The 12,956-nt window shown below is 41.8% G+C and overlaps 1 protein-coding gene across 1 annotated transcript; it reads left to right on the forward strand.

The window, feature by feature from the left end:
- The first annotated feature begins 395 nt into the window (after nt 1–395).
- LOC137374959 (extracellular calcium-sensing receptor-like) lies at nt 396–12,652 on the forward strand. The gene is made up of 6 exons (XM_068041574.1): nt 396–502; nt 2,267–2,558; nt 7,248–8,084; nt 8,206–8,433; nt 11,510–11,633; nt 11,739–12,652. Exons 2-6 carry the CDS (start codon nt 2,280–2,282, stop codon nt 12,650–12,652), a joined length of 2,382 nt encoding a protein of 793 aa, XP_067897675.1. The 5' UTR covers nt 396–502; nt 2,267–2,279.
- Nucleotides 12,653–12,956: the final 304 nt, after the last annotated feature.

Raw genomic sequence — 12,956 nt, forward strand, 5'->3', positions numbered from 1 at the left:
TTGGAAAAGAGCTTTGAGCTGTCAATAATCAGCTGCATTTTCTCTTATGGTTCAGTAGGAGCGTTCTAATTTATTTCTTATTTGTGAACTTTTAATGATGGAACATAATTAATTGTGGTTCTTTCAATTTTCTTCCCTCAAGATAGACTAAAGTATGTATTGTTTTCCTCCTGAGGGTTTATGAATATGTTTAGTTAGGTGGAGCAAAATTACCCGACCATCCATGACATATAATAATATATAAACCCATGATATTTTTGCATTAACAGACGCCGGGAATGGTAAATATGCACTGCGTATTGCTTTGGGGGTTATTGTTAGCGTTTATTATTCCCGTGTTGAGAACAGACAATCCAACATGTAAACACTGGGAAATGCCTGATTTGTTTAGTTTATCACAGGATGGAGACATCATTATTGGTGGAATTTTTGGTCTGCACACCCGTGCGGAGAAACTGGACCCTTCATTTGAAACGAGACGAAAAACAGTGAAATGCAAAAGGTCAGTTAAGTGAACTTACTGATGATCACACTGAGCAGAAGGTATTAAGCACGGTTCAATCGAGTTATTTGTTTCTGTCTCACTCCCTCTCTCAAAAGCTCAAACTTAAAATTGTAGCCCTTTTATTAATTGACTGAACTTAGATTTGGGATGCGAGAGAAGGAAAGACAAAGTACGGTTATATTTGAACAAGTAACTGTATTCATTTTAATCTATAACAGATGGCAATTTTATCTGAAACCTGTTTTATAAACATCCGACGACATGGACATGGGTTTATTTTAGAAAATTATAGAAGAATCTGCACATTTATTACATTCTAGCAGTTCATCGAGTTGAAATATTGAAAATGATTTGTGATGATAATTCAATTACCCGCATTCATGAAAACACTAAACACAGTAACTATTCAAAATAAGGAGACATGTCTAATTAATAATCATCAATCAGACAATTAAGCTGTATCGATCGAGCAGTGAAATGATAGATTAATAAATGTTTGTAACAATGGCACAGTGCATTAATTATATTAAATTACCTGACAATCACACAAATGGAGCTAGAATTTGCATAAAGAACTTGGGCATATCATCACCTCAACTGAAAAAGTTTGCGCTGTTCTGATTTTGAGGCTGCGTTTTCAGTCCAATTGCAGCACTGGTGCCATCGAAGTGCAAGTTATTTATAAATATAGCTCATTTTGAGTTTCCTATCGTGTTAATTGTGTTTCAGGTTAGCAAAATTCAATTAGTTTTATTTCAAGTAACTGCTGAGTTAAATATATTATTTTATACGGCAGCATTGTGGAGGCACCAGCATCACAATGATTGCAGATTCAAACAGAAGTCCCACAAACACTTTCTTTGAGCACCGAGAGATGGCAATTAAAGGCGTCACTACAACCAGAGAGGGAATGAAAAAAAAGGCGTGTACTAATTGTTGGGATTTGGAGTACCTGAAACCTCTTTAAATATATATATCTTTAATTGTCTATAGCTTACATTGAGCCAAACGCAGCAAAAGATTAGAATAGAAATTTTCGAATTTGTTAATTTATTGTTAGGGAAAAGTTTTTTTTAACCTTGTTGTCTTCACTCTTCTCAAACAAGACTCCACGACAGACTGGAGAACAGTTCGTATTTGCTGAACTGGTGTGAATTACGCTGGGTCCACTATTTGAACAGTTCTGGGTGGACGGGTTCCTCGAATTCACACCCTTGCTTGTGGTAAAACATTTTCCTTTTCTTTCGTCCATGCCAGTCTTTCAAATTAGAGTCGGGCATCCAGAAGTTATCGCATGGGTAATCTCCACAGATATCGGAAGAACTTGTATTTAAATGTAGCATTCCAAGTCCATTGCTCTTCTCAAAACGATCTGGGGTCAATGCATTACTTATGGGAACGATTGTTGTATTGGAAAAGGCGGCAGTGTTTCCCAGAACGGGGTACCGCCAACAGCAACAACGGAATGGTGTGCTAATCTTTATGATGGGGTTGTTTGAAGGATAAATGTTGACCAGGATACCAAGAGAACCCTTGTGTTCTTTTCCCAATAGCTTTTATTTTATTTTTCCGTTCCTACAGAGCAGGTTTCGAATGACTGCACTTTCAACAGATACAGTAGCACCTCAATCATGTCCAATCTTTCAGTTCCAAACCAGACTATATTATTAATTAAGCCAGTATGTTGGGTAACTAAAAAGATATTGTTCAGAACTAATCGATTCACATTGGTCCTAATCTGCAAGTATTTCTGTTCTACAGTTTTGGATTTCGGATGTTCCGCTTCATACAGGCAATGATTTTTGCGATAGAGGAAATAAACCAGAGCACAGATCTCCTTCCAAATCTTACGCTGGGTTACAGGATTTATGATTCGTGCAATCTGCCTCATTTTTCAGTGAAAGCTGCTTTCGAATTGGTAAACGGCCAGGAAGCAACATCTTCCGATCAGTCATGTCAACAATCCTCCTTGGTTCCTGCCATTGTTGGTGATTCGGGATCGTCGCAATCTTTGGCAGTAGCGGCGTCAATCGGTCCTTTCCGAATTCCCATGGTAAGACATTTTTGCCAAGTTACTGCCAGGACTTCTAAAGGCATTCATAGAGTCATAGAGTCAGAGAGGCGTACAGCATAGAAACAGGCCCTTCCGCCCACCACGTCCATGCCGACCATAATGCTGATCTATACTAATCCCACCTGCCTGCATTAATTCCATGTCCCTCTATGCCTTGCTCATTCAAGTACCTGTCCAGATGCCTCTTAAATGTTGGTACTGTTCCTGCCTCCACCACCTCCTCAGGCAGCTCATTCCAGATACCCACTATTATTTGTGTGAAAAATTTACCCCTTTGATCCCCTTTAAATCTCCTCCCTCTCACCTTAAATCTATGCCCTCTAGTTTTAGTCACCCCTACCATGGGAAACAGAATGTGGCTATCTACCCTATCCATGCCTCACTTAATTTTATATACCTCTATCACGTCCCCTCTCAGCCTCCTTCGCTCCAGGGAAAACAGACCCAGCCTATCCAATCTCTCTTTATAACTCAAGCCCTCCAAACCAGGCAACATCTTTGTGAATCTTTTCTGCACCTTCTCTGCACCACTGGTCACCGGCCTCCAATCTGAAAAACAACCCTCCACTACCACCCTCTGCCTCCTATCACCAAGCCAATTTTGTATCCAATTTGCTAGTTCACCCTATATCCCATGTGTTCGAACCTTCTGGACCAGCCTACCATACAGGCCCTTGTCAAATGCCTTGCTATAGTCCATGTAGACAACGTCCATTGCCCTGCCCTCGTTAATGCTCTTGGTCACCTCCTCGAAAAACTCAATCAAATTCGTGAGACATGATTTCCCACACACAAAGCCATGCTGACTATCCCTAATCAGACCATGCCTTTCCATATGCATATAAATCCTGTCTCTCAGAATCCCTTTGAATAACTTTTCCACCACTGATGTAAGGCTCCACGAACTGTAGTTCCCTGGCTTATTCCTGCTGCTCTTCTTAAATAAAGGCACAGCATTAGCTATCCTCCAGTCTTCTGGTTCCTCAACTGTGGCTAACGATGATACAAAAATCTCTGCCAGGGCCCCAGCAATCTCCTCCCTTGCTTCCCATTACATCCTAGCATACACCTGGTCAGGCCCTGGAGTTTATCCACCTTAATGCAGTTCAACACCTCCAACACCTCCTGCTTTGTAATGTTGATATGCTCCAGGATATCGGTGTTCCCTCCCTTGAACTCATTAGTTTCCATGACCTTCTCCACGGTAAATACGGCCGAGAAATATTCATTTAAGATCTCGCCCATTTCCCGTGGCTCCACACATAGATTGCCACACTGATCCTTAAGGGGACCTACTCTCTCCGTAGTTACCCTTTTACTCTTAGTATACTTATAGAATCTTTTAGGACTTTCCTTTATCTTGTCTGCCAGGGAAATCTCATGGCCCATTTTGGCCCTCCTAATTTCCTTCTTAAGTGTCGTCCTACATCCCCTATACTCCTCGAGGGACTCGCTCGATCTCAGCTGCCTATACCTGACATATGCCTCCTTCTTTGTCCTGAACAGACCCTCAATATCCCTCATCAACCAAGGTTCCCTAAACTTGCCAGCCTTGCCCTTCCATCTAACAGGAACATGCCAGCCCTGAACTCTTCTTACCTCACTTTTTAAAGCCTCCCACTTGCCAGACGTCCCTTTACCTGTAAACAGCCTCTCCCATTCAACTTCTGAGAGTTCCTGTCTGATGCCATTGAAATTAGCCTTCCCCCAATTTAGGACTTCAACCTGAGGACCAGTCCTATACTTTTCCATAACTATCTTGAAGCTAATAGAGTTATGGTCACTGGTCCCACTGACACATCAATCACCTGCCCATCCTCATTTCCTAAGAGCAGTTCAAGCGTAGCCCCTTCTCTAGTAGGGCTATCCACATACTGCTTCAGAAAACTATCCTGGACACACATAACAAATTCTTCCCCATCTGATTCCTTAGCACTAAGGCAGCCCCAGTAAATATTAGGAAAGTTAAAATCACCTACTATTACAACGCTGTAATTCCTACACCTATCTGTGATTTCCCTACATATATGCTCCTCCACTTCCCTCTGAATATTGGGGGGCCTATAGTACAATCCCATCAAAGTGATCACTCCTTTCTTATTTCTAAGTTCTACCCATAAGCCTGGCTGGACATTCCACCCGGGGTATCCTCTCTAAGTACGACCGTGATGTCCTCCCTAATCAATAGTGCAACTCCCCCTCCTCTCTTACCTACACCTCTGTCACACCGGAAAGATCGGTACCGCAGAACATTGAACTGCCAGTCCTGCCCATCCCTCAACCACGTTTCCGTAATTGCTATAATATCACAATCCCATGTGCTGATCCATACTCTGAGTTCATCTGCCTTACCTGTAAGTCTTCTTGCATTAATGTAAATGCACTTTATCCTACCAGACCTCCCACGCTCCCTTTCCTGCCCCTGCTCGGTTTGCCTACTGGACTTGCTTGCTTTAACCTCTACATTTACCTCAAATATCTCATCTGAGGGACTACTACTTTGGGTCCCACCTCCCCTGCAAACCTAGTTTAAACCCTCCCGAGTAGTGCTAGCAAACATCACCACAAGAATTTTGGTCCCCCTCCAGTTTAGATGCAACCCATCCTTCTTGTACAGGTCACCTCTGCACCAGAAGAGATCCCAATTATCCAAGTAGCTGAAGCCCTCCCACCTACACCAGCTCTTCAGCCACGCATTCATTTGCCTAATCCTCCTATTGCTCCCCTCACTAGCACATGGCACAGGGAGTAATCCTGAGATTACAACCCTGGAGGTCCTGCTTTTTAACCTTCTGCCTAACTCCCTACATTTACTTTGCAAGACCTCATCTCTTTTCCTGCCTATGTCGTTAGTATCAATATGGACCACGACCTCTGGCTGCTCACACTCCCCTTTCAGAATGTCCTGCAGCCGCTCCGAGACATCCTTGACCCTAGCACCAGGGAGGCAACATACCATCCTGGAGTCTCGTTTGTGGCCACAGAAACGCCTATCTGCACCCCTTACGATAGAATCCCCTATCCCTATAGCTCTTCCAACCCTTTCCCTCCCCTGCTGTGCAGCAGAGCCTTCCGTGGTGCCACAAACTTGGCTGTTGCTGCTTGCCCCTGGGAGGTCATCCCCCCCCCCCCAACAGTATCCAAAGCGGTATGTCTGTTTGAGAGGGGGATGGCCACAGGGGACTCCTGCACTACCTGCCTGCGCTGACTACTCCGTCTGGTGGTCACCCATCTCTTTTCTGCCTGTGCAGCCATTACCTGCAATGTGACCACGTCACTAAACGTGCTATCCACGACTTCCTCAACATCGTGGATGTTCTTAGTTCTTAGAGAAGGATGTTCCACAGTGAATCCACCCGCAGCTCCAGCTCCATAATGCGGGTAGCCAGTAGCTGCAGCTGGATACACTTCCTGCACACATGGTCACCAGGGACACTGGAAGTGTCCCTGATTTCCCACATAGCACAGGAGGAGCATATCACGGGGCTGAGCTCTCCTGCCATGACTTACCCTTAGGTTAATTAGTTACTCCCTGAATTTAAAAATACTAATTATAGTAGGGCCCTTGTTCTACCTACTTCAATCTAAAGTGCTTAAAAAAACACTTTAGTAGTACTCACCTTATCACCAGAGGTTTTATTTTCAACAAAAAAAATTTACCCCTTATTTTTTTAAGATATTCTAACAGCTACTCCTCACCAAACAATCAACTTGCAGCTCTCCTGTGATGTCACTGTTGGCTTTTTTTTTCAAAACTCAGGCGCTGCTGCCCCTGCTCTTTTTATACACCGCTGGTCTCACTCAGTTTCCTTCTTTCGCGCTGTCGCAGCTCTTTTTAAACACCGCTCGTCTCACTCAGTCTCCTTCTTTCCCGCTGTCACTGCTCTTTTAAAACTTTCGCTTTGCTAAATCATCTCAAAGAATTTTTGAGCATCATGCTCCGAGAGACTCTTCAAAGTATGTTATAGAGCATTGGTTTCAACATTCTTCAACATTCTTGCTTCTTGCCATTTGAAGGCGTAAGAGTTTAAACTTTCCATAATTTCCATTGCAAAATAATAGTTTGTTGCGTGCCAAATAATTCAAACAGCAGATCCCCAATCTGTTGTTTGTTGCTTGTGCCTTAATCAGAGGAATGTTTAATTTAATAATTGCTTGCGCAGTGGACTATAGGAAATACATTTTTTCTCTTTATGCAAATCAATTCATTGAACGGTATCCATTTAAAATGGAACTTCCTTCCGTTCTTCAGCATCCATGCAAATTTATAATTCGCTCCTGTATTATCCCCAAACCAGGTTGGCGAGGAAATACTGACATGCCTGTAATTTACTGTGTTAACTGGTCAATTTGCATGTGTGTAATGTGTTTTTGCGATGAAATGTGACACTATTTCGTAATGGAGTCGGGGAGTCCTCAGTCCTTAGTCCACTAAGGCAGATTATCTGGTCATTATCTCAATGCTCTTTCTGGAAGTTTGCCCTGAGCATATTGACTAAGACGTGTCTTACATTACAATGGAGACTACAATTCAAAAGTACTTAAATGGCTATGAAGTGCACTGGCACATGCCGAGGTCATGATAGGCGCGATATAAATGCAAGCCTTTATTTCCTTTTCCTACAATTTGGGATTGATTTCACTGTTTTTCTGATGGTTTTATCCCAGGTTAGTTATTTCGCCACCTGCGCCTGTCTCAGCAACAGGAAACAATTCCCTTCATTTTTTAGAACGATACCAAGTGATTACTTTCAGGCGAAAGCTTTAGCCCAACTTGTCAAGCGATTTGGATGGACTTGGATTGGAACGGTTAAAAGCGACAACGATTATGGTAATTTTGGAATGCAGGCATTCACTGAGGTTGTTCAGCAGCTTGGAGTTTGTATTGCTTTCTACGAGTCCTTCTATCGAACGCATTCGAAAGAGAGGTTACTTCATATTGTCCACACTATACAAAGATCTATGGCAAAAGTTGTCGTGGCTTTTCTTGCTCCGGGTGATATGTCCCTTTTATTGAAAGAAATTGCACGACAAAATATATCTGGCATACAATGGGTAGGGAGTGAAGCCTGGATTACGACCTCATTTCTATCTCCAAAGGAAAACAAAAGGTTCATGACTGGAGCCATCGGAATTGCAATCCGTAGGGTGAATATTCCAGGGTTCAAGAACTTTTTAATGCGCCTTCAACCGTCAGCCTACCCTGGTAATCTTATCGTCGAAGAATTTTGGGAAAAAACGTTCGGCTGTAGCCTGAAAATGATAGAAAACAATACAAGTAGCACACAGCCCGTCATTCAGACTAACCAATGCACAGGAAGAGAGAACCTCGAGACAGTGGCTAACGCCTACACAGATGCATCTCAACTGAGGGTTACGAACAAAGTTTATGAAGCTACCTATGCTATAGCTCATGCACTTCACAACATGTTTGTTTGTGAAAGTGGTAAAGGTCCATTTGTCAATAAATCTTGCGCAAGTCTTTCAAATTTTCATCCATGGCAGGTAAGTGGAGCAACTAACCAACTAATTACTAATAACTCGGGACTATTCTGTTGTACATTAACACGATGCTTGCACGTACCTTTGGGTGATTTGTATGATATTCGCTTGCCTCTTTCTGAAGCTTTTGCATTACATGAAAACAATAAATTTCACAACTAAAGTTGGAGAAAGGTTAAATTTCGACGAAAATGGGGACTCGATGGCAACGTACGATATTGTAAACTGGCAGCTGAACAGTGAGGACAATGCTGTTGTTTTGACAATCGGACATTATGACGGATCCGCGTCTTCTGGAGAAGAAGTCATGATCAATGAAGGATCTATTGTTTGGAGTGGAGGTCAGAGAAAGGTAATCCGTGAAAACGTAGCTGCACTTTTAAGACAAAAATGTTTAAGCAAAAAGATTGGAGTGCAGCCTTGAAGATAAGACAGCTCCCCTGCCCATATATATGTATGTGCGTGTGTGTCTTAGGACCATAACAGCAGGAGGCCATTCAGTCCCTGGTGCTTGCCCCGCCACTCAGTTAGATCATGGTTGATCAGTATCTGAAATCCATTTTCTCACCTTAGCTCCATATCCCTTGTTACCCTTCACCCAACAACAATCAGGTTTTTTTTCAGTCTTGACTGCTCCAATTGTCCCAGCATCCACAACGTTTTGGGGAGAGAATTCCAGATTTGTACTTCCATTTATCTGAAAAAGTGCTTCCTGATTTCCCTTCCAAATGGCCTAACCCAAATTTTGATATGATGTTTCCACGTGTTTGATTCTTCAGCGGAGGAAATAGCTTCTCAGTATTTACTCGATCACTGCACTGTCTCCAGGTGTTTACAATATCAAACAGGCGGTTAGTTTGATGAATTATCGCAGGTTTGTGCAGAAATAAGACGTGACGAAAACATTTTCAGGACAATTTGAAGAAACGTGGAAAGGTATAAATGAGCAAACAAGAACCAGGCCAAACTCGCATACATGGTTCATTAGAAAGGAACAGTGAAGCAGAGGAAATGAGTAGGTAACTATTCTCTGGGAGGACACAGGTAGAGGCAATGCAGGAAACCCTAGAGGATTTGAAGTTGTTTGAGAGATATACATAATTCTATACTTAAAATGCAATGTATGATATTGACTGTGGAGAGTGAAATTGGGAAAATTGCCACAGCCCAATGGAACATCTTATTCCCAATGGAATGGCAATGATTTCGTTGCAAAATGATAGTTAAAGACTATTTCATTTATGCATCCTGAAACAGGAATCTTGACTGATCTGCTCCCTCACAGGTAAGCAACATAATGTAGTGGGTGGAACATATTCATAAAAAGGTGTTTGAGCATCCGAAAGTTATACTTCATGTTGGAAGCAAAGGGGAAGAACTGATGTAAGCCTTGTGAAACAGGTTTGAGGAGTTAGGTATAAAAACAAGAAATGCTGGAAATGTTCGGCAGGTCTGGCAGCATCTGTGGAGAGTGAAGCCGAGTTAATGTGACCTTTTATCAGAACCGTTTATAATGCTTTTATATTATTGAGGAGTTATGTGACAAGAATTACAAAGCATGACCTTCCAAGTGGTAATTCCAAGATAACTCCCAGTGTCACATAGGACATTTAGCAATAAATTAATTTCAAAAAAGCTAAAGTATACCTCAACAGGAGAGGTATTTCAAAGGGTACATTTTTATTCTTCCATGGGATGTGGATCTATATGCAAACTTTCAAAGAATTAGAAATCAAGTTGCGGAAGTAAGACCACTATTTAAAATGGAGGTACTTGACCTTGGAACCTTATCCGAACGGTGGAAACTAAATATTCCTGCGTGTCATATTTTCTTGGGAAATGGAAAGATAAATGAGAGCGAAGTAACTTTATTAATAAAATCAAAGCAAGCAGAGTTGTTATTTTTGCTGGTGGTATCGGAACGAAATCTGTCTGGCAGAGATAGGACTGGGACTGGTTGCTGCGAAAAAGATAGGACGGGCAGTGACTGGTGACGGTAGTCAATCTAATGAGCTAAATAAGTGCCTTGCAGTTGAAATTGGGGGAAGGGGAGAAGAAAACGGGTTATCGATGTAGTTAACCTTGGAGTAAAATATGAACCAGGTTGTTTGTGTTTCCCCCCAGGTTGTGCACTACATTTGTTGTTCTTTTGCTAAACTACTTCATATTGGATAAAAGACAAATACATCTTGGAGGATGTGTTGGTACAGTTTCTTCCTTGAAATGCATTAGTGAATCCGTTAGCTTTTTACAACAGTCTAGTAGCTTTAATAATCTTGCCCCCACTTGTAAGATCTTACAACTTCAGTGCAATTTAAAGTGACGGTCTCTGGGTTGTTGTTCCAGTTACATGACTACTACGGTGCCGTATCTAAATGAATGGCATGTGGAGGATTGGCTCAGGGGAACCAGAAAAAAATAAAGCTACATAAATCGGGTAATTGCTGACATCATAATACGATGAATTTAGAGCAGTTTGAAAGACATTCACGAACCAAGAGAGCTGTGATGGATTACTGAATGACAAAACTCCTCGAGATAGGCTTTTGCCAGACGTTCCTGGAAGATGTGAGGTTGGATCCCCCAATCAAGTCCGTCACACCTCAATGTCTTGGTCTGGCGCGCTCCATGTCCCCTTCAGGGAAGCCTTGAATAGTCCCAGGAAATTCAAACAGAGCTGCAACAGATTTCCAACCATCCTCCTCATGGAGTGCGCTCCCAAAATTGGGGCACTTGGGGCATCCAGGAAATATCGAATGACCTGAAACGTTAACTCTGCTTCGCTCTCCACAGACGCTGCCAGACCTGCTGAGTGTTTCCAGCATTTCTTATTTTTATTATGCACAGAAACAGAGATTGGGTGGGAAGTGTAAAATGGATGGTAGCGAATCGGCAGCAAATTTTACAATCCGCACGGTGCTCAGTTCCATTGAAGTCAATATTACCTTAAAAACCATAAAAATTGCGGAAAGGATGCAGAAAGGATAGTGAAATGAACAGGTCGAATGGCAGTTCAACTCTGAGAAATGTTAGGTGGTGAGAAATGAATAGTGAAAGGAAATATAGTAAATGCTGAATGGTAAAATTATCAACAGAATGAAGGAATAGATGGATCTAGTGGAGCAAACATACCAGCGTAAATTTTGACACTGATCGTGTAAAACGAGTGACTTCAATAGAAGTAAAATCGGAAGAGATGTAAAACGGGCTGGCAATTCGCTATCGCCCATTTATATTACCGCACAGTCGAAATCTACCCAATAGTGGAAATTCTACACCAAAGGTGTTCAGAATTTCTGTAGACATGACAGTCCCGGTGGATAAATCTCCAAGAACGATGCAAGTTACAGAAACACCGAATGAAGGACGAATATGGTATTGAGAGAGAAATAAAACTTTCTGCTCACCATCCTATTATTTACCACAAGGTCCCTCGATCAGTTTGCTCCAACAGTTGCTCACCCGGAACAAGAAAAGCTTCACGAAAGGGGCAGCCGAATTGTTGTTTTGATTGCATACAGTGTGCCGAAGGAGAAATTAGTAACACCACAGGTATGCATAGACATAAATAATTATCAGTTTTGCTGCATTGTTCTCAAATTTCCGTTTTGTTAAATCTAATTTCTGTTCCCTTCCCACCCTCCTCCCCCGACCAAGATTCAATTGATTGTATCAAGTGCCCCAGCGAGTTCTGGTCCAATGCACAACAAGACGAGTGCATAGAAAAGGAAGTTGACTTTCTTTCATTTGTGGGCATCATGGGAATAGTTTTGACGACACTCGCATTGGTTGGAGCTTGCATCACAGCAACTACTAGTGGTATTTTCTTGTTTTATAAAGACACTCCAATCGTGAAAGCCAATAATTCAGAGCTCAGCTTCCTTCTTCTCTTCGCTTTGACGCTTTGTTTTCTGTGTTCACTTGCATTCATTGGCGAACCGTCTGGATGGTCTTGTATGTTACGTCACACAATGTTTGGTATTATTTTTGTTCTCTGTGTTTCCTGCGTTTTGGGGAAAACAATTGTCGTGATGATGGCATTTCAGGCAAAACTTCCCAGTAACAACGTGACCAAATGGTTTGGGCCTGTACAACAACGCTTCACCGTGTTTTGTCTTACACTGTTGCAGTGCATAATCTGCATCGTCTGGCTAATTACATCACCACCCTTTCCTGTCAAAAATACGAAATATTTCAAAGAAATAATCGTTCTGGAATGTGATGTTGGATCGGAAGTAGCATTTTATTGCGTCCTTGGTTACATTGGTTTTCTGTCATTTGTTTGCTTTGTTGTTGCATTTCTAGCTCGAAATTTGCCGGATAATTTCAATGAGGCTAAATACATCACATTTAGTATGCTTATCTTCTGCGCCGTTTGGATATCATTCATTCCAGCTTATATCAGTTCTCCTGGGAAGTTTACTGTTGCTGTGGAAGTGTTTGCTATTTTGGCATCTAGCTTTGGTTTACTCTTCTGTATTTTTGCTCCTAAATTTTATATAATATTGTTGAAACCAGAGAAAAATACAAAGAAGCATTTGATGGGCAGAGTGTCCTCTCAAAAACTTTGAGGAACATTTGTCAAGCTATGCCATAACATAAGAATTATCGTTTCCGTTTTAGTTTGTAGATGTTTTGATCTCATATTTCAAAGTTTATGTGGATAAGGAATGTAATTGAGGACTGTTTGCATTTTTGAATGCATGCTGTATTTTTGAACGTTTGCTGTATAGATCGATTTCTGTCTTTGTCGGACAGTATCCAATAAACATTTGTTAATTCGTTCCCAGTGTTCCGGGGCTCTCACTTTCTTTATTTGAGGAATAAAGTATGAATAAATCGTTGAAAATAGAATGAGCTGCCTGGAAGGGTGGG

Source organism: Heterodontus francisci, chromosome 11 (assembly GCF_036365525.1).
Source record: "Heterodontus francisci isolate sHetFra1 chromosome 11, sHetFra1.hap1, whole genome shotgun sequence".
In the NCBI taxonomy this organism is placed as follows: Eukaryota; Metazoa; Chordata; class Chondrichthyes; order Heterodontiformes; family Heterodontidae; genus Heterodontus; species Heterodontus francisci.